The 23,114-nt window shown below is 35.6% G+C and overlaps 1 protein-coding gene across 2 annotated transcripts; it reads left to right on the top strand.

The window, feature by feature from the left end:
- The first annotated feature begins 7,781 nt into the window (after positions 1-7,781).
- On the top strand, positions 7,782-13,458 carry LOC112722191 (protein STICHEL-like 2). Of its 2 annotated transcripts, none has more exons than XM_025773161.3 (8): positions 7,782-7,925; positions 8,572-10,199; positions 10,279-10,498; positions 10,652-10,837; positions 10,938-11,153; positions 11,487-12,141; positions 12,766-12,818; positions 13,148-13,458. In XM_025773161.3, exons 2-6 carry the CDS (start codon positions 8,622-8,624, stop codon positions 12,113-12,115), a joined length of 2,829 nt encoding a protein of 942 aa, XP_025628946.1. In that variant the 5' UTR covers positions 7,782-7,925; positions 8,572-8,621; the 3' UTR covers positions 12,116-12,141; positions 12,766-12,818; positions 13,148-13,458. The 2 variants fall into 2 exon arrangements, with proteins under 2 accessions (XP_025628946.1, XP_025628947.1); XM_025773162.2 differs by lacking the exon at positions 7,782-7,925 and adding an exon at positions 8,094-8,183.
- Positions 13,459-23,114: the final 9,656 nt, after the last annotated feature.

Genomic DNA, 23,114 nt, shown 5'->3' on the forward strand with positions numbered 1-23,114 from the left:
AATAGCTGATTAGTGTTAAGCATAGTTAACAATAAAGAAAGACCAAAAGGAAACAGAAGACCAAAGTCCAAAGAGAAAGCACAGTATTCATTATTGACTACTTGGACAAATAACAAATATTAACAAATAGTTATGCCAATTATAAAAGCTTCTAACAAAACTAAAGAATACCACAACCAATAACCTTTTACACCATGGAAACCAGTTTTCAATATGAAACTAATGGTAATGCCATGGCTAATCAAATGTTCTTGAAACATCAAAGTAACAAAAAAGTTAGGCATCAGAACAAGACAAAGAAAGAAACATTAATAAATTCAAAAGATTAAAATTCAGCAATTATTATATAAGATTAAAAAAAACAGCAACAAACAGAAAGTGATCTTCAAGTTTTGTTCAAGAGCTGAAACTATACAACAGAAGCAGTTAATAAACCAGGCAGAAAACAAATTATCAAATCATCAAAATCGGTGACAACAAGCTTAAACTCTTTATTTGAGGCAAATCATCAAACACGATGTTTGCATGCAACATAATCACAGAGAGCATCTAAGGAATCAAGCAAAATAGAAAATAAATAATCAAATTAGCAGTCTATTGCAGAAAATTAGTGTAATATGATGTAGAAAGCATAAAAAAATCCAAACCTTAATGAGAGATTCGAAGAGAATTCAAAGAAAATTCGCAGAGAGAAGCAATGCGAACATGAACTCGAAGAAGAGAAGGAGACCAGTCTTCCGTTTAGGGTAACGGTGGTGCCGGCGCAGCTCCGGTGGCGGTGGCGTTGGTGAAGTCTCACTGATTTGGGGACAAAAACAAAGCTCTGCTAGGGTTTCGCCGTTTCCTTCTTCAGAGAGAAATGAAGAAGAAGCTGAAATCTGTATTAAATAGCAGGGGTAATTTAGTCTTTTTGTTTCATTATATACATTCCAATGGGATTGGAATAAAAGATAACCAGGGAAGAGATGGGAATTAAATTAGTGGGAATTCAATTTCTTGGAATAAAATATACCCAGGAATGATTTTTTAGATCTTGAACCAAACATGGAAATAAATTATTCCCATCTTAGAATTCCTGGGAATATACTTGCATTCCCTCCAACCATACACCCCCTTAGAGTATGGTTTAAATGTCAAACTCTAACTTGTTACCATTATTATAATGAACTGTAAATCACTTAAGAAACTCATTTCTTCATTCATTCAATCTCCTTGGCCAAGGTTTTATTCATCTTAGTCATTATAATCATAGAGCTCAAACTCTTTACTGAGAGTTGATAGATTCCTTATTGACTAATCATTAATTCTACAAGTATTTAAATCATATCCAATATCCATTCAACTAGCACTCTAGAGTATTAGGTGTCCGGAATCAAATTATAATAAATACATTGTTAATTACTATGATAGTCGCAGGTCAAAGGAAACTCTATTATCATGTTCATCTTGAGAATATCCTATTGACAAATATGTGGTAATTATAACCATTAGGAATTCTCAAATTGAGTCAGTTCAATGGTCATATCTCTATATTCACACCATCTATATATATAATTTAATAAATGAGATCTATTAATCTTCATCCAATGAAGACTATATATATATATATATATATATATATATATATATATATATATATATATATATATATATATATATATATATATATATATATATCTTTCTGAATTATTAATGTCTCTAAATTCAATCAAGGATATTATTATATTAACATTTTAATATAATAACAATATCAAATTATTTGACACATGATTGATTGAATTTTGGTCATATTATTTATTTCCAACAAAATTTCTCTCATATAGATATATTTTCATGATATTATTCACTCATTCTTAGAACTATAACCATTGGAAGATTCAAGATATGAAATTATAAAGAGCATAACTAAATAGCAAACACACAAAAATTAACAAACTTCTCATTCAAGAAATTCAAAATTAGCAAACGCACACAAAATCAGCAGTCAGTAGCATAACTAAATCAATAATTAGCAAGCTATCTATTAGATAAATTTAAGTCTTCCATTTAACAAATTGACAAATTCAAGTCTCATTATAAATTAATAAACCATGCAATTAGTCAATTACATTACATACATAGTATCATAAGATATAAGAGCTTACAAACACACAAAAAATTAACTAATTATTTTTAGCTAAATCATTCTAAACACATTACAAACTAAATTAACCAAATCACATTTTTTTTATGAAAAACAGATTAAAAGCAAAAAAAAATTAACTAACCTGGACTTGGCATTCGATGACGGAATTGTACCTGGTGGTGGATGACGAAGTGTGTTGGACCAGGGGAAGAAGCTGGTGACGCAAAGACTGGCGAGCTGTCAGCGGTGAGAAGAAAAGTGGCTACAATGGAGGCGCAGAGAGAGAGAGAGAGAGAGAGAGAGAGAGAGAGAGAGAGAGAGGGTTGGCATTTTGAAATTTAGAGCTCACTACCAGCGGATAAATCCAACGGTAACTCGTTGTGGCTCACCAAAACGCAGCATTTCACTAAAATGGGTTTATCGGCAGATTGTTCCAACAATATATCCCACACTAATTTTCATGCCTATTTCCCCCTTTTTCCCTCCTAAGTATTACCGGCGAATTTACCGTCGAAAACGGAAATCCGCCAATAAGGATTTGACTAAACGAATTCCACATCAAAACTGTCGGTAAATCCGTAGGTAAAACTGACACTAATGTGCGATACTAAATCCGACGGTACTCAACATTTTTCTTGTAGTGACAGAGACGATTCTCCTCTGATGCGATGAAGACGGCATGATTCTGCATCTGTTGCGACAATTCAACTCGGACTAGGTGTTAGGCGCGCGACGACGACTCTGTGGTGACCTTAAGATGTTGTCCCTCCTAGTTGTCCTTTCGCCAAACCTAGAGAAGATGAAGAAGAGCTTTTTTTTTAATTATTTTTTTGGTTTTTCATATGTGTTTTTGTTTTTTTATGAAATGACCATGAGAGATTAGGGTTCATGAGGATTAACCGGAAGAATAATCACATGTATTTTGATATTTTTTGTAAATTATTTAAAATCTAAAAATATAAAATTAAAGTTAATAATTTTAAAATTTAATTAATTTTAAAAGATAGTTTTTATTATTATTAAAATATAAGGATATTTTAGTAAAAATAATGATATAATATATATTAAAAAATAAAAATTAAATACTAACATGAATATTTTAATTTATCCACATTTTTGTGGTATTAATACATATCAATTTATCATTATACCAAAACAAACACTTTTATTTTATTGCGTGTTTTATTTATTTATTTATTTTTCTTGATTTCTCTATTTAACTTCAACAACTAGAAAATAACGTCAAAAGATTCATTTCTTGTAAGAATTGTGGAATATATAATTGGGATCGATCAGGAAAATAATTCACTAAGAATTAGGAGCACAATTCATCATTTTAATTATCGTTCTAATATCTAAATGAATAAAAGTTAAATATATATATATTATTTTTTTAAAAAATAAAAATAAAAATTCAAAATTTTCGGTATTTAAAAATTAAAAAAATAAATTAAGACTTTAATTATTTTTTATTATTCTATTCATTTTTGTCTTTTCATCCTTGTGCATATATTCTTTATCAATTATAGTTCCAAAATACATATATATACAAGAATGAATTATACAAGGTTACGTCGAAATAAAAAAAATCAAAAGAATTATTGAAAAATAAAAAAGTCTTATTGATATTAAAAATATTAATTCTTAGTATTTTATTAAAAGTATTTGCTACGGTACAATGATAAATTCATACGTACCGATACGTTAAAAATATAGACAAATAGTAACAAGTCACGTGGAATTTATTTTTCACATCAGTATTTAATTTTTTCTTTTCTAAATATATATTATATCACCACTTTTACTAATACACCCCTTTTAATTAAATAAAAATAAAAATATTTTTTAATTTAATTTTATAAAAAAGTCTTAGACATTCCTACTTTATTTGATTAGACAAAAAGACCCTTTTAAATTAATAAAATTTTAGAATTCAATTAATCCTAATTTTATAGTTTCAAACAATTTAAACAACAAAACAAAAATATATTAAAAAAAAAATCAAAAATTAATCGTTCTTCATCTTCTCCATTTCCCCTAATCATTCGGGTCCCCCTCTAAAACAAAGTAAAACATATCAATAAAACTAAAAATCAATTGTTCTTTATCTTCTCCAATTTCCCTAATAATCAGAACCCCTATCAACCTCACAATGCGACTCGTCAGTTTTCTTAGCAAGGTCGAAACCATACTCATAATCAGTGGAGTCAAAACTATCCTCAACAGAGACCAACACCACCACCCACATCCCAAAATCAGAATTTTTAGCCACCCCATTACCAAAATCAATGGAACAATCCGAACCAGGGTAACCCTAACCAATGGAACCTAGGAATCAAGACTATCCACAACCTCCCCAATTTCGAAACCCTAACCAGTTCAACCCACAAGGTTCTCTACCAGGGCAAGCTCACGTTCCCGTAGCTCTTCCTTCTCCTCCTCCTCCTCCTCCTCCTTTGCCAACCCCTTCAATTGTTGATTTGAGACGTGTGTGCCAGGAGGGGAGGGTTAAGGAAGCAATTGAGTTGATGGAAAAAGGGGTGAAAACCGATGCTTCTTACTTTCATTTGCTCTTTGATTTTTGTACACGATTATTTTCTGCAATCAACTTGCAGGAGTGATCTCAATTTAAACAACAAGATCATTAAAATGTATGGGAATTGTAAGAGCATGACTGATGCACGAAGGGTGTTTGATCATATGCCCAACAGGAATATGGATTCTTGGCACTTGATGTTGCACGGTTATGCCAATAGCACAATAAGGGATGATGCCTTGCAGCTGTTTGATCAAATGAATGAGTCTGGTTTGAAAATTTTGTCGGAGACTTTTGCCGTTTTAGTTTGGAATTTTTACTGTTTTGCTTCAGAAGGGGGACGAATGATATTAGGGGAATTGGAGAAGATGAAGAACGATTGATTTTTAGTTTTATTGATATGTTTTGCTTTGCTTTAGAAGGGGACACGAATGATTAAGAGAATTGGAGAAAATGAAGAAGATTGATTTTTGTTTTTTTTTTAATATGTTTTTGTTTTATTGTTTAAATTATTTGAAACTATAAAATTAGGATTAATTGAATTCTAAAATTTGATTAATTTAAAAGGGTATTTTTGTCTAATCAAATAAAGTAAGGATGTTTAAGACTTTTTATAAAATTAAATTAAAAATATATTTTTATTTTTATTTAATTAAAAGAGGTGTATTAGTAAAAGTAGTGATATAATATATATTTAAAAAAGAAAAAATTAAATATTAATGTAAAAAATAAATTTCATGTGGCTTGTTACTATTTGTCTATATTTTTAACATATAGGTACGTATGAATTTATTATCGTATCGTAGCAAATACCTTTATTAAAAATATCCTTATATTTGTAAAAATTGTTCTAAATTAATAAAAGATCTTGTTACCATATGTTTTAAGAAGATATATATCTTAGGAGTACTTTAAACAAAATAATAAATATAGACAACAAAAAAATAAAATAATAAATATAAAATATTAACTTTTAATTAATCGATATTAGTCATTTTTATTATAAAATTATTTTTTAACTTTTATTTTAGAGAACTTAAGAGGGTTTCGTGTATAAAAGTTAGGATTAAAATAAAAAAAATAACTGATATTATATTGATTGGAAAAAATTACTTCTTTTGAACTCTAAAAGAAATGTATGATTAAAAGTTATTAACCATATAAATTATTTTATTATATTCTTGAAATATACCTTAAAGCTAAATCCATTAACAAAATCAAAATAAAGTCACAAATATTTTTTCAATTCCAAAAAAGTAAAAATTCAGACGAAGATATCAAAATTTAGCTTCTCGTTAAATTTAAATATTGACATGCTTTTACAGACAATTCAAAGGAAAAAGGTTTGATTTATCTTTAAGGAACACTTCTCAATAGATTTATTTCTTCCTTTCTATTAATTTAACTGTCTCAAATAATTTTTTTACTTTAATAAACTAAAAATAGATTTTCTGAACTTTTTTTAACAAATCTTATAAAACGTAATATTACACTATACAAAATTTAAATAGAACAAAAAGAATTATAAAAATAAGAACTTATATAATGAGTTTGCTGAACTTTTAAAGAATTTTTTTTAAGTAATTTTTTTAAAAAAATAAAAATAATTTGATATTTAGATATCTCGTATAAAAATATAATTTTATCTATTAATTATCTTTACAGATACAACAATGTAAACATATTTTTGTTTATTTATTATGTTAAAACATATTTTTTAAAAATAAAAAAGATTTTTTTTAAAAAAATTGTAGTTTTTAAAAAATATATTTTTTATTTTTTTATATTTTTATTTTTATTATTAAAAATTTAAAAAATATATTTAAAAATAAAAAATATATTTTTTACTAATTTTTTTAACGACTTAATAGTACATATACATAAAAATTTAATAGATTAAATTATTAAAATGGTACCTAAAAATTCACATTATCAATAAAAATAACTCCAAAAAATATTAGAGAACTAAATCTCTAAAAAATTAAAAAATACAACAAAAAAACTAGATATTAAATATATATTTAAAAAAAAATTTTAAAAATTATATTTTGATACAATTTTTTTTTGTAAGCATTTCATTCTCAAAATTTAATAATTTTATATTAATTTATTTTTTTATTTTTTTATTGCGAATGACCAAATTTTTTAAAAAATAAAAAATTTTAGGCTATGTTTATTTTCTTGAATTAAGATTGAGATTTGGGCTGAGATTAAATATTATGTTTAGTGATTAGCAATTAGAACTAAAATTTCAGTAACAAGAAATAACATTTCACTCAAGTATTTTTAGAAAATAGTGACTAAAATTTCAAAAAATAGAGGCTAAAACTTTTAACATTTTTTTTTAAAAATATTTTTATTTAATTTTTTAAATTTCATATTTATCTCTTAATCTCAATATTTATCTAAAACTAAACATAATACTGAGACATAATTTAATATTGTATATTTTATTCTAAACACATTAGAAAGACTAAATTTAAGTCTCTATTAATCTTTGTCTTTCAGTCTTTATCTCTTTTCTAAATGTAACATGAGAAATCAAATTTTTCTCTGAATTTTTTTTTACATATTTTAAATATTTACTCAATTATTATCACAAAAATTTAGATCAGATAGATAAATCATTTATTAAATATAATTTTTTTAATTACTTAAAAAAGATAATATTTAATTATTATTTTTATCATATTTTTAAATTATTTAAAAATTAATTTATTATTAACATTTTTTAGAGATTTTTTTGAGAAACTGAATTAGTAATTAGCTCAACTTAAGAATGCCTAAAGAAGCTTGGTATAAAATGAGAGAGAAAACAATACTTCTCCGACGAAGAAAACAAGTCGGGGCTATGTTTGTAGACAGAAATGGACACATGTTGAGCGCTTAGATGTCCGTGACACAGCAACACTTACCCCCATGTCATGCTTAACAACCGCTGCCATTTATTACATTTTAGATTTTACCACCATTGACCATCCCATTCTTTTCTTTCCACTTTTATCCTCTCCAATCTCCATCCACCTTCTATCCATCTTCTATCGTTTACTATTTATTATTATTACTACTCACCACCACTCACCCTGAGCTGCTACTAACTAGTAGTAAGTACTGGTAAGTAAGTAACTATACACCAGGCTCCAACCCCACTCTTTCTTTCAAAGACTCGTGTTTTTCAACACCCCGTTTTCTACGTTACTCCATTCAACGGGTTTAATTTTTCTTTCTCATTTTCCAACAACATGTTTCTTTCCATTTCCTAAGGTTCGCTCTAATGCTCTATACTCTACTATAATTTTATATGTTTATATAATCTATTTCTATTTATTTATTTATTATATTTTTTTTCACAACCTTTGTCCGTTTGGCATTGTCTGTTTCCACTTTCCATCTCCAACAATTTTTATTTTTATTTTTATTCTTCATGTGTGTCAAAATTTGAACACAAGATTCTCTTAAGACTTCGTTCCCAGTTGTCCTTTGTTCCTACGGGGATTGAAACCAGTACATTGCGCTATACAGGTTAGAATTTAGAAAACCATACTTGTAATGCTGTAATGGCGTTCTAATATTTTTTCTTTTGATCGAAGGTACTTCTTTGGTTTTTATATTCTTCTGTTTGTTTAATTTGCGTGTGATAATGTGTTCCCCGGGAGAGTTGTCTTGCAAAGCGCACATTCAGAAACTAACCGTTACTCTCATTTCTTTGGTTTGATAGTGACTCAGATTTGAAGATGAAGTACATTAATTAAAAATCAGCAACAATGCAAAAATTTTGTTTTTAACCCCAAAACCTCCTCATTCTGTTGTGTTTTATTGTTTATTTTTAAGTACTATTGTTTGGTTAAAATCAAGTACTCCTTTTTATCCCTTTTCTTTTACGTTTTTGATGCTATTCTCTGGCTTGTAGGGGTTTGCATTATTTTTGGAGGGTTTTGATTGTGTAAGAGTAATAGAGTGATGGATGGTAGAAGGCATTCAGTTGATATTCCAATTTCCAAAACTCTTGTGGCACTGAGGAGGGTGAGGTCACTGAGGGATCCATCAACTAACTGCATTAACAAGCTCTCTCCTTTGATTGACAATGTTCAATGGGAAAACGGTTCCAATAATGGGATTTCGCTGCACTTCCTCGAAGCTTCTCATGCATGCGGTTCTAGTGATAACAATGATGGTTTTAGATCAAAGACTTTAGAATTCAAGGGACATAGAGAGCAGGATACTGCTGATTTTGAGCTGAATTGTGGCCTTTTGAACTCTAAGAGGAACTATCATGGGATATCCTGCCAGGAAACAAAGCGAGACGACGAGCTAGTTTATTCTAATGCTTATCAGCAAGGCATTGTTGGGAATAAATCACCGAGTGAAAGCTGTAGCAGCAACTATGGAGGTAGAGGGTTGGATCTGGCTGGCATGGTGCCGTCTGTTAATCATTTGAGGGACGGGGAATTGTGCTATTTATCTTCGCAGTTAGGGAGGGTAGATAACTTGAAGCAAACCCGAAAGTCGCAGCGCAGGACTACAAAAGTTAAACCATCTGAAGCGACAGGTGATACTGTGAGCCATGTAGGTAGTCCACACCTTTCTTTTGGTGATGCTCTCTCAGCTCATAGTGCTTCAGTACGAATAACTCAAGATGCTTTGGATAATCTACATGGATGTGGAATAAGCTGTTGTTGGTCAAAATCACCAAGATTTAGAGAATCAAATCATTATTCTGAAGTAGAAGATCTTCCTTTGTTATTGCAGCAAGCTAATGAGACTGATCTTTATGGATGCAGAAGCACAAGAAACGTAGGTGGCGGAGATAGTCCAAATTTGGAAACTCCAAGAAGTTTATCAATGAAATTTAAGCCAAAATCTTTTGGTGATTTGGTGGGGCAAAATGTGGTTGGAAGGTCACTTATGGGGGCCATTTCCAGTGGAAGGATAACATCATTTTACCTTTTCCATGGTCCCCGTGGTACCGGAAAGACATCTGCGTCTAGGATATTTTCTGCGGCATTAAATTGCCTATCCCTTGAGGTGCAAAGGCCATGTGGTATGTGTAAAGAGTGTATTTCGCTCTTTTCTGGAAGAAGTAAAGATGTTAAGGAAGTGGATTCCTTGAGAATCAACCATGTAGACAAGGTTAAGTCCCTAATTAAGAGTGCTTGTATTCCTCCGGTTTCGTCACGCTTTAAGGTGTACATTATCGATGAGTGCCAGTTCTTGAACGGGGAAACATGGGCTACTCTTTTGAATAGCCTAGATAATGTTTCTCAATATGTGGTTTTTGTGATGATCACTCCTGATTTGGATAACCTTCCTCGAAGTGTGGTTTCCCGGGCTCAGAGGTATCACTTTCCAAAGATTAAAGATGTTGATATCGCGAGCAGATTAGAAAAAATCTGTGTTGAAGAAGGTCTTGATTTTGAACAAGTTGCTTTGGATTTTATTGCTGCTAAATCTTGTGGTTCTCTTAGAGATGCAGAAATGATGCTTGATCAGCTGAGTTTGCTTGGTAAAAAAATCACACTTACCTTAGCCCATGAGCTCGTAAGTATCATGCTTTGTTCCATACATGTATGTTTTTCAAACTTTCTTCATTTTTCCTGAGACCTTTGTTGTTCTGCAGACTGGTGTCGTTTCAGATGATGAATTGCTTGACTTGTTGGACCTGGCTTTGTCATCTGACACTTCAAATACAGTTATAAGAGCCCGGGAGCTGATGAGATCGCGGATAGATCCATTACAACTTGTTTCACAGCTTGCAAATCTTATTATGGACATTCTTGCAGGGAAGTCTGAAGTCGGTGATTCCGAAATCAGAAGAAGATTCTTGATTAGACAAACCTGTTAGTGCTTTAAGAGTATAATTATTAGCTTTGAGTGTGTATATTGGCTGTTTAACTTTTAATGCCATTAATGCCTGTGCTTCCCATTGAGAACTCTATGCTGCTCATTATCTTATTTCTACGGTCTCTGACGGGGTGTTTTCTTCGTTTTAGCTGAAGCAGACATGCAGAAATTGAGTCATGCGTTAAAAGTACTTTCAGAAACAGAGAAGCAATTGAGAATTTCAAAGAATCAAAGAACATGGTTCACAGCAGCGCTTCTACAATTAAGTGCCGAAGAATATCCACCTGCTGATGCAACTGATGACAAGTTGTATTTGAAAGGTGCTACCAATAGAGGTGAGCTTGACTTTTCCCTTCCTTATATGGTGTTGGCAAAATTGGAGTGGTTTCATATTGTTGAACTTTCTTCTCTAAGATTGTCTTCAAATGGATACAGATGGTGATTTCTGTAGTACTTCATCAACAGGGGAGAGCTTGAAGAATAATGCTACAGGTCAATGTGATGAAAAGTCATATAGATTAGGATTGCAAGAGGATCAGAAAAGAACTTTGGATTCCATATGGTATAAAGCTACAGAGATATGCCAATCAAGCCGGCTCAAGGCTTTTCTCAGGAAGCAGGGAAAGTTATCTTCGCTTTGTGTCAATCAAGGTACATTTGCACTCATGTAGCTACGATTTCTTTTTCCAACCATCTTCAAAATTTATGGCATCATATTGTAATCTCTTCCTACTATGTGGTTAGTTTCTTTTATGTTTGTTTATGTAGAAAGTTTAAGCTTTTTTTTCTTTACCATATCTTGATAATATGCTTCTATAATGCTTGAATATACTATGTTATATGGATTACATATTTCCCAGTACTGTCATTATTTATTCTGCTTTAATGTTTAAAGAAAAGAGAATTATTCTTGTCTATTATGAGATGTAAATTCCATAGTAAATTGCATACTAATTAATGAATGGAGAATGTTCCAATTTTCAGGCCTTGCAGCTGCTGAGTTGGAATTCCACCGTCGTGACAGTGTAGCTAGAGCCGAGAAGTCGTGGAAACTGATTGCAAGTTACCTGCAGATCATATTGGGTTGCAACATTGAGCTCAGGATCAATTACGTACCTTGTGCCACAGCTTCTAGGTATGCCAGACTAAAGAGGTCATCTTTCAATTTCTTTAATTGTTCCCGAAGAATTCTACGGAAATCGATGCCTTCTGACGACCAAGGAAGCGAATCAGACTATGCTGATCAAACTTCTGAGAAGCCTATGATGAAAGATCAGACTCTAACTTGTTCCTCTGAGTTTGGTTCTCGGGTGCCACTACCTGATGTTGTAGCAGCTTTGAGAAGTTGCGAAGGTAATCTGCTAAGCTCGGGGAAAACATTCTTGAATATGTCTACTCAAGAGACTCCAAGGAATTCATGTTCTAGAGCTGATTCTCTTAAGGAAGAGGAATGCAATCAGGCCCATTTACCTTCGTCAAACATCGATTTAGACTATCAATCTAAGTGTTTTCCTCGAACCTTCTGGCTTCATAAGAAATTCTGTTCATCGCATGCATCGGAACAGAAGGATTTTGTTTTCTCAAGCCACTATGTTTATCCCCCACAACTCTAACAACTGTGTCAAGCCGCCAAGGAAAAGTACGTTTCGCATCTTAATCATCATATATTCCTTAAATCATCATTTTGGATCTTAGTAACGGACTGCAAAACTGCATGAATTATATAGTGCCAGACTGCCAGGGCTGCTGTTTACTTTGCTAAACTTTCTGACACTGAATATTAATCTAGTTTTATCTGTGGTAGTTCGATAGAATCAGCTAAAAGTTACATTCAAGATGGAGCTGATTTTAAATGTTGATATAATATGTTCATCTTATTCACCAGTGTTCTGCATAAAGTAAGAAAGTCATTTGGGCTGTAGAACATTGTAACTTTCCTATGGAAAATAATATTCTTTTATTTTTGTTTCCTTGAATATTTTCTTTAGTGACATGATAGTTGTACTCTACTATAGTCCAGTTACTTAATGTGTAAACAACTATCATTCTTCCATACAAGGTATTACATAAACTAGAAGATTCTTTTTGATCGGAAAGTGACGAAGGAAATCTTAGAAAGAGAAGAGAGTTGTTTTCCTTCTTAACTATGTTCTCTAACGAAAACTATTATTGCTTAAATCCTGAAATTTTTGTAAGGATGTTGGGTAAATTTTTGGCTGCGATTTTTCTGAAACACTTATAAAAAATCTGCTCTCTTTTTCAGCCAAAACTATTCATTCAAATTTACTCTGGAGGACCCTGCAACACTCAAGGAAGGTATGGATGGTTTGGAAAAATGTTTGGATTTCAGGGTTTTTTAGAATGTTCATTCTTCTGTTGTTAAGGTTATGGTTTGAGTTCATGATCTATGCTAGCTATGATAGTTAAGAAACAAACCAGTTAGTTATCGTAGTTATGATTTTGATAGCTTTCGTATACAGCTAGCACCTCATTCCATGCATCATACTTGCATAGAAACTCATCACAGTTAAACTCCATACACAATTTCATGAATCAAACAATGCGAGTGCATCTTATCATAAATGTGGTGCATTCTTTTGCCCATTTTCCCCTATATTCTCACGGTTAAGTGTTCTCTTTTTCAGGCACGGATATGGTACTCAAGCAACAAAACTCGGACACCGCGACCGAGTAACTGAAGAGTTTATCACCTTGCAGCAAGAGCTTCCTTGCGTTGCATATCTTGGAAAATTTTGTGAGTAGCGATACACATTGCGAAGAGCACAGGGTGAAGTTAATGCAACACAAGTAGATAGATAGCTAAGTTTCCTATTCATTAGGATTGTTACATATCTCCTCATCTATTTTCTATCTGATCTATTTGCTTCAATTTAAAAACCTATATAAGGTTGGCATACACGTATCATTAATAAGTAATAACAACTTAATTTCTTTATCTATTGTTGCTATGCTTTCATAGTTTGGGGAAATAGGAAAGTGAAAAATTTGTTGGAGACTTCTATGTACATTGGGGATCTTTGCAAATTCGCATAATGCCTGAGCCATCACATTGAATTAAAGTTTAAACTTTATAGTCCATGCTATGATGAGGTATTTTGTCAACTCCATTAAATAAAATTAACCCCAAGTCCATAAAAAAGAATTAGACAGATTGATTCCTTGGGCGGTTGGGCCTTAGAAAGGAAAACACAATTGTCGGTCATCCAATAATCAAAATCCCTATACTTTGTCGATAGAATAGTAGTTTTTCTTTTTCGATTTAGATGAGGGAGTACTGAATGCGTGAGATTGAAAGTTGCTATAATTAGGCTGGATTATGTTTTTTGGTGGAGATAAATAGGATGGATTTATTAACGAATACGAAAAGGTTATTGGTGACTGATGTCATTTTTTTTTTGGTGATTGGCTGATGTTACTTTTATTTTGACTTAAGGGTGGAAATGGGTTAGTTCTTTTTAGGCTTCGAGTTAATAGCTTTGAAAAAGGAAAACACAGCTACACTCTTCGGGGTTGAAGAACCACTGAACTATCAGCAAAAAGTGATAACCTCACGACTCCAGGAGCGTGTTCAAAGAACTCTTTTTCTTCCTCACTATCCAGAATAAAATTTGCTAGACCATCAGCCACTTTGTTAGCTTCACGCACCACATGGATCACCTTCACATCCCAGTTCCTCCCCATCGTCCTTCTAATTCGGCGAATAGGTCGGGTCAACTCAAGGTGGGTCTCCGGTGGGTTTTGGATCAATTCCACACTGCTCTTAGAATCTGTCTCCACTATGATCTGTCCGATTCCTCTTTCCCATGCTATCTCAAGCCCTATATTGATAGCATTAACTTAAACTTGGATGGCTTTTGCATTCCCATCTTTTTTGTGATCCAACCTCCAATATCATTTCTGAGCACACCGCCACTGCTGCCTCTTGACGCTCCATCAATATTTAACATCAACTAGTTTTTCGGCAGGGCCTTCTACTTTATAAGCCTAACAGAGGGGGAGTTATCCTTCTTTTCTTCCTGAGTGACTCTGTAACACTCATCCACCATCATTCTAATTCTCATCTTCATGATTCTCTCCGGATCATTCCTCCCCATGTGAGTATATTCATTTCGAAATTTCCACATCATCCAAGCAGTTATCATGAAGAAGCTTTTCCATCTCCAACGTCTCTTGTTAGGTTTAAATGAATCCAGTCATTAATGCTCAGGCTGAAGAATTGGTTTAAATAGGGAGGGTTTACATATGAAGCCCAGATGAGAGTCCCTTATAGCATGAATAGGAGTTTCCACCTCTGCATTGTACCACATACAGAGGGGATTATTCCCTGTTGTCCACACAGCTGTTCTTCCTTGGGTTAGGAGGCCATTGTGCGCAGCTTGCCATTCCAAATTTGATCATTGTCAGTCTGTTGATTAATAAGAGCTTTGTATGTGTGCTTGATTTGAGAATTCTCCTCTCGGACTAGGTCTCCAAATAATTCTATCTTCCCCGTCTTCTCTACATGGTAATTAGGGAGGAGAGTGTCGAGTCTGCTAATATCCCAGTTTCCTCTACTTACTAACATTCCAATCCTGCTCTTCTTGAGTAATTATTGGCGATGCTCAATTCTGAAGCTTTACACCGTTGTCAATCCACTCGTCCTTCCAAAAAATAATTCTTTCCCCATCTCCTACTAGATGGCCAACATGATGATTTCCCTTAGCAGATTAGCCCCTTTCCCATACTTTCCAACTAGCACCCTGGCCCATAAAGAGTTGGAATTTCTCTCTTGATTGTGAAGGCCTGTCTCTGAATCCCAATCCACCCTGCCTTTGCGGGAACGAATCTTGTTCCAGCTAACCATATGCACTCCTCTGGTAGTCGTGTCATGTCCCCAAATAAAATCCCTCTGAGCCCTCGAACCTAGAACAGCTTGTGCCAGAGTCACTCTTCCAGCCATGGATAAACAACTAGATTTCTACCCTTGTAGCTTAGAGTTCACCTTATCAATTATATAATTGAAATTAGCTCTTCTCGACCTTGTCCCTTGAATCATGGCCCCAAGATATCCCCCTATCTCCTTGACTTCAGAGAAGCCACTAATACTTGTTATGTTTTGTCGAGTCTAAACAATCACATTTTTGGAGAAGTAGATACTTGTCTTGGCACTATTCACTTGGTGTCCTGACGCTCCACAGAAATCATCAAGGACTTTGAGGACCTTGGTTATTTGGGTTGTGGTTGCTTCTGTGAAAAAGATTAGATCCTCAGCAAACATTAGGTGCGGGATTTGTGGCCCATTTCTGCCTACTCGCATCAGTTTCCAGCTCCCCTCCTCCACGGCTTCTAAAATCATATGCCATAGTCTATCCATGCAAATAACAGAAAAATGTACGGGAAAATTGGCTCGCGTTGTCTGATTCCCTTGGAGGGGTTAAAACACTCTGTTTTCTGCCCATTCCACAGAATGGAGAGTTGAGTAGACTTGATGCACTACATAATTATGTCACTCAAGTTCTGGGAGATACCAAACTCTTTCAGCGATCCCTCAATAAAAATCTAACTCAACTTGTCGTACGCCTTCATGAGATCAATTTTAATTGATATATAGCCTCTTTCACCTCTCATTCTTCTCATGGAGTGGACCATCTCTTGAACGATCACCATATTATCATGTATGCTTCTTTGCGGCACAAAGCTGGATTGGAACAGAGATATCTGATCCTGAAGGAAAGGTTTCATCTTCGTGACTAGAATCTTGGAGAGCCCTTTGTAAAGAACATTGCACAAGGAGATTGGCCGAATTGGTTGAGGAATTTCGGCTTTTCCACTTTTGGAATTAGGACAATCATAGTTCCATGGACCGCTTGATAGCTTCCGGGTTTCTCCAAAGGTTGTAGATGACATCCGCTACCTCCCTATGGATTTGATCCCAATTTTGATGATAAAAAATGCTTGGTATTCCATTTTCCTCTGGCGCTTTGTAGACTCCTATACTGAAAAATGCTCTTTTGATATCCTCTGCGTTTGGACTTTTTAGGGACTCCCAAACTATTTCTTCCGTGACTAACGGAAAGGAATTCACACAATTGATGGACTCTCTATTACTTATTTCTTCGTAAAACAGGTCTCTAAAATAATGCATAGCCATCTATTGTAAGTTTGTAACCTTTCCTGATCCTCCTCCTAACTACCATCATTTTTCCATCATTTTTATTTTTTTATCTTTTTTAAGTGTCTTAGCTTGGCATTTTAAAAGTTCAATTTAGTATGCAAAATTTAAAATAGGACATTTAAATAGATAAAAGGTGTTCATATTCTGTCCCAAACATAAAACCAGGCCCAATAAGGATGAAAGGACCAACCATGGAAGGTGGCCTCTTATCCCCTACTCGACCTCTTTGAAGGGGTCGGGCACCGACCCAGGAGCCCAACTCCATTTATCCAACGTGGCAGGTCACTGCTTCTAGAAGCCGTGACTAAATCTCTATCTCCTCCAAAAGATAGACTCCAACAAGCTCTCAAGATATAAGATAAGATAAGATAAGATAAGATGGAACTACTGCCACCAAGGAGGTCATCAAACTCTACTATAAATACACTGGCACTCCCAAGGTATAACTCACGTTCTAATATACTAAAAACCTGCCTAAATCCCTTGCTAACTTAAGCATCAGAGTCTCTTGTAGGTACCACCTCCCACCTCCTCACGAGGAACTCGGACAGGCGGCACCTCGACATCAACAAGTCGGACGCTGCCCTACAAAGGGGTCTGGACCTCACGTTCAGGCCCACATCAACGTTTCAGGTAACCCTCGGAACATTGGCACCGTTGCCGGGAACCTGGAATTCATCCTGCAACAATGGCGGACAACCAGCATGAAGATGGCCATACGGCATCCGAATCTGAATGTGAGCCCCAACCTGAGGGCAACGCTATTATACTACCACCACCACCCCAACCACAATGTCCGAAGGAAGAAAGGCCAGCAGCTAACCCTCGACCAAGGCGGATCTGTTCGGAAGTTCGTCATCTCGAGGGAGAAGAATCCGCTCAAACAGCTGAAATACTGGGGCTCGTCCAAAGTCAGCGAGATCAGCTAGAACAACTCGAATATCAGGCAGAAAGACAGCAGGAGGCCAAACAACAGCTATGGAGAGAGGTAAGACGACGGAGGGAGCTAGAGGAAAAGCTCCAAAAGCTAGAGAACGATCTCCGAAGCCGAACTGGCTAGACAGATCGAAAAAACAGCCCTCTGGGGCAAAAAGACCCATTCTCCGAAAAGATCTTGCAGGTCAAAGTACCAAGTAATTTTAAAACCCCCGGGACGACTGACCTCAGGTACCACCTCAGCAACTTCAAGAGCAGAATGTACCTGGCAGGTACCTCGGATGCTACCCGCTGCAAAGCATTCCTGACCACCCTAACTAAGGCGGCCATGATGTGGTTTGACACCTTACCTCCCGGATCGGTAATTAATTTTGACGACCTATCCCGAAAGTTTCTGACCAAGTTCTCCATCCAGAAGGATAAACCAAAACATGCACCAAGCTTGCTAGGAATCAAACAAGAGATCGAGGAAACCCTCCGCGACTACATGGAAAAGTTCAACAAAGCATGGTTGAAAATCCAGAGCCTACCCACTAAATCCGTAATCATGGGACTAGTCAACGGCCTCAAAGAAGGGCCATTCTCCCAGTCAATTTCCAAGCGACATCCGGGCTCTCTAGATGAAATTTAAGAGAGGGGGAGAAGCACATCAATATGGAGGAGAATTTATGGAGGTGTACAAAGAAAAATTCATAGAGGTGTACGTAGACGACATGCTCGTCAAAACCAAAGAGAGCACGACACTATTGTCTGACCTCTCTGAGGTATTCGCCACCATAAGAAAGTATGGAATGAGGTTAAACCCTTCGAAATGTACCTTTGCGGTGGAAGTAGGGAAGTTCTTAGGCTTCATGTTCACCCAAAGGGGCATAGAAGCAAATCCAAACAAGTGCCAAGCAATACTCAATATGAAGAATCCGACCTGTGTCAAAGAGGTCCAACAACTAAATGGGAGGTTAGCAGCTCTATCCAGGTTTCTAGCAGGATTAGCCCTGAAATCACTCCCCCTCTACTCAATCCTAAGGAAGGGCAAACAATTCGAGTGGACCCAGGAATACAAACAAGCCTTCCAAGATTTCAAAGTCTTCCTGGGACAGCCACCCATACTCGCCCGACCTATAAAAGGAGAAGAACTCATCTTATACTTAGTAGTGGCAAGTCAGGTCATAGCATCTGCCTTGGTACGGGAAGAAGAAAAGGGACAACAACCTATCTATTTCATCAAAAGATAGAGAAGTTCACCTATGCCTTATCCTTACGTCTCGATGACTCCAACCCTACTTTCAGGCTCACACCATCAGAGTCCGCACTAACCAGCCAATGAAACATATCCTGCAAAAGACGAACTTGGCATTCGGATGCTACAATGGGCAGTAGAACTGTTCGAGTTCGATCTAAAGTACGAAGCTCGGACAGCAATCAAGTCGCAATACCTTGCCGACTTTGTCGCTAAATACACCGAAAACCCAGGAGATCCGACCACATAGAGCCTATACGTAGACAAGTCATCAAATAAAGCTGGAAATGGGGCCAGAATCATTCTAGAAAGTGACCAAGGAACTCGGATAGAGTTATCCTTGAGATTCGAATTTTCTGTCTCTAACAACCAAGCAGAATACGAAGCCTTACTCGCTGGCCTGAAGTTGGCTAAAGAAGTGGGGGCTGAAAAGCTGGTAGTGTTCAGTGATTCACAAGTAATGACTTTGCAAATTAATAGAACCTATCAAGCCAAAGACCCCACTATGAAGAAATACTTAGAGGAAGCTCGAGAACAACTGGCATACTTCGTAAAAAGTGACATCCGACATATAACCCGAGAATTCAATGCCCGAGCTGACGCTCTTTCAAAGTTAGCCAGCACCAAGCCAGGGGGCAATAATAAGAGTTTTATCCAAGAGACCTTACAAACACCATCAATATGAAAAGAGGAGGACAATTTGAAACCAGAAGCGTTAGCCATATCGAACCAGAACTTCGGATGGATGACTCCCACAGTCAACTACCTCAAATTTAAAACACTTTCCGAGAACGAAAAGGAAGCCATAAGGCTTATCAAAGAGGCGCAAAACTACACACTAGTTCACAGTGTTTTATACAAAAGAGGGATCTCAACACCCCTCTTGAAGTGTGTACTGACTTCTAACACAAAAGAAGTCCTGGAAGAAGTACACATTGGCATCTGCGGCAACCACCTAGGAGTTCGGTCACTAGCCAAAAAGGTGATCCGGGCCGATTTCTTTTGCCCGACCTTACAGATGGAAGCAGCCGAGTTCGTCAAAAGGTGCCCACCATGTCAGAACCTTTAGCAACCGTCATTGGCCAAAGAAGTCGAAAATTCCTATACAAGAATATTGGCACAAGGTTCGGAGTTTCCCACTCCATCACTACGGATAACGGGACCCAATTCACTCACTCCACCTTCCGAAATTTGGTAGTCGACTTAAAGATTAAACACCAGTTTACTTCAATAGAACACCACCAGTCCAATGGACAGGTTGAACCAGCCAACAAAGTCATACTGGCCAGTTTAAAGCGCCGACTACAATACACGAAGGAAGCTTGGGATGACGAGCTCCCACAAGTCTTATGGGCATGTTGGACTACCTCACACTCCACAACAGGGGAATCATCCTTCTGACTTGTTTACGGAATGGAGGCCATGATTCCAGTAGAAGTTACCGAAGAATCACCTAGAGTAGTTTTCTACAATGAAAGAGCCAACACCCAAGTACAAAAAGAAGAGCTCGACCTCCTCCCAAAAGTCTGAGAAAGAGCTCGAATTAGGGGGAGCTCTAAAACAGAGGATGGCTCTAAGATATAACCAAAAGGTGGTCAAAAGGAACTTTAATGCCAACGACCTCATCCTGATCCGGAATGACATCGGGGTACAAAGGTCAGGAGAAAGGAAGCTGGCCGCTAACTAGAAAGGATCTTACAAAGATAGTAGATGTCCTAGGCAAAGACTACTACAAAGTGTCCGACCTCCAAGGGCGGGAACTTCCGAGGTCTTGACACGCATGTAGCCTAAGAAGTTTCCTATCTGAGAACGCATTAACTTAAGTCCGGCAAACTGCAAAAAATCATTGTCCGACCTAAACAAGGTCGGCAAGATGAAGCGACGAGGTCCAAGTTAATATAAGAGGTTACATAAATAGCTCATATAAAGCGATCTCAATGAGATCAGATAAAAAACGGGTAGTAAAAGTAACTTGATAAAGGCCGATTACTCGAAGTCGGACCTATAAAGGAAACTCAGCGTCCTAAAGTCGCAAAATAGATAAATCAAAAAGTCGACTATGAAAAACCTAGCTTCATTTCAAAGGCAGAAAAGTTCTCCGGAAAATAAAGAGAATAACTTTGAACATTACTGTTAAAAGTTGTGGAAACAACCAAAACAAAAGGTAAAAATGTTCAAAGGACTACCAACTTTTATAAAAAAAGAAAGGCCACAATACTTTTATAAGAAACAAAGGGTAACGGGCCTAATAACTCCTCTATTAAAACATGCGCACAAACCAAGGAAACAACTGCGTCGACCTAACCATTCATTTAAAGGGAGTATGATAAACCACTATTTTATGGTATTTTTTGGATTGAATTGAGTGGATTTTGTAAACTATTTTCTCACTTATTCATATAAATTGCATGGTTTTGTGGATCCTTCCTAATTTGTACTTAAGAATGAAAACAGGCTTCATAGGCCTTAAAATTGCTAATTTTTAATCCTCTCTTATTACCATTCGATGCCGTGATATGTTTGTTAAGTGTTTTCAGGGTTATAGGGCAAGAATGGCTTAGAGGATGGAAATGAAGCATGCAAAAGTGGAAGGAATACAAAGAACTAAAGAATTGAGAAGCTGGTCCTGATGCGTACGTGTGACCTTGTGCAAAGTTAGACGACGCGTACGCGTGACAAGCGTCACGTGCCTCACTAAAGGAAAAACACTGAGGGCGATTTCAGAGCTCATTTCTGGCTCAGTTTCGAGCCCAGTCTACAGATTAGAGGCTGGGTGTGAAGGTGGATGGAACACACAACACACATTAGATTAGTTTTAGTTTTAGATAGATGTAGAATTCTAGAGAGAGAGGCTCTCTCCTCTCTCTAGGTTTTAGGGTTCTTATTTCAATTTCTTCTTAGATCTAGATTTTAATCTTACTTCATTTTAGCTTTTCTTTACTTTTATTTGTTCTAGCACTTTAGTTTATCTACTTCTCTTGTTAATTTCTTTATTTTGCCAATTTAGTTTATGAACGCTCTTGTCAATTTCAATTTTCTTTCAATACAATTTTATGTTTTCATGTCTTTTGATGTTTACTTTAGTTGTTATTGTTGATTTCTTGCTTATGTTAGTTATGGCTTTAATTAATTCTTGCATTTTATGATGTTTGATTTTATTGCATTTTAGGTGTTTGATGAAATGTTTCTTTTAGCCTTAGGGTAGATTTTTCCTATTCTTGACTTGGGGTGGTAACTTGGGTGACGTTGAGTTACCAATGTCCAAGTAATTGATAATTGGTGTCCATTGACACTAGTCTTCACAAATTCAATTAGTGAGTGGCTAGAACTTATGGATTGGGATTGATAAAACTCATTTGACTTTCCTCCAATTGTTAGAGGATGACTAAATGTGATTGATCCTTGCAATTATCATATTATGGTTAGTAACAAGGATGGTGATCCTTAACCATCAACCCTTGCCAAAACCTTTTACCATTTGAGTTTTCTTTCCCTTTGTTTGTTAATTATCATTTAGTTTCTTGTTATTTATATTTCTTGTCAATTACTACCTCAACCCCAAATTTTCCTTCATAGCCAATAATCGAGCACTTCGTTGCAATTCTTAGGGAGAACGACCCGGGATTAATACTCCCGATTATTTTGATTTGTATTGTGACAACCTTTTTAAACTTTGATTGGTGGATAAATTGTTGGTTTGGAACTATACTTCGATGGAATTATTTTGTCAAAATTCCTAACCGACGATTCCCCTACATCAAGTTTTTGGCGCTGTTGCCGGGGAATTGCAATGGTGTTATATTATTGGCTATTGTGAATATGTTCAGGTTGTGAATATCTTGCTTTTTGGTTATTCCTTGGTTTGCTAGTAATTAGGAGTTTGCTTTTTCTTTGCTTTTTGACATTCTTATTTTGATTTTCTCTTTTCCATATGAATTCTCATCCTTGTGGTTTTGGATATGGTTATGACTATGTTGTAGGTAGTGGAAACTTTAATGATGACTCACATTATGAGAGGAAAGAATTCTTGAGAAGGGAGCCACATCCATATGAGAAATCATCATGGCAACCTCATCAACCAAGCTACTATGATTGCAACCCCTCCTATAATGCATATCATTCCAATGGTTATGATGGTTCCTATCATAATTATGCCACTCAACCACTATCATTCCAAGCACCATACTCTCAACATAGTCCTCAAAAACCATCATTCCAACCACCATACTCTCAATCCACATCCTATTTCCACCAATTACCTCCA

This window comes from Arachis hypogaea, chromosome 11, assembly GCF_003086295.3.
Source record: "Arachis hypogaea cultivar Tifrunner chromosome 11, arahy.Tifrunner.gnm2.J5K5, whole genome shotgun sequence".
Classification (NCBI taxonomy): domain Eukaryota; kingdom Viridiplantae; phylum Streptophyta; class Magnoliopsida; order Fabales; family Fabaceae; genus Arachis; species Arachis hypogaea.

What these genes read in the sequence shown, in the direction of transcription:
- LOC112722191 (XM_025773161.3), top strand. Translation starts at nt 8,622, where the DNA reads ATGGATGGTAGAAGGCATTCAGTTGATATTCCAATTTCCAAAACTCTT. An exon ending in TTACCTTAGCCCATGAGCTC is followed by an intron (nt 10,200 to 10,278) that starts GTAAGTATCATG and finishes GTTGTTCTGCAG; the next exon opens with ACTGGTGTCGTTTCAGATGA. An exon ending in TTCGCTTTGTGTCAATCAAG is followed by an intron (nt 11,154 to 11,486) that starts GTACATTTGCAC and finishes TCCAATTTTCAG; the next exon opens with GCCTTGCAGCTGCTGAGTTG.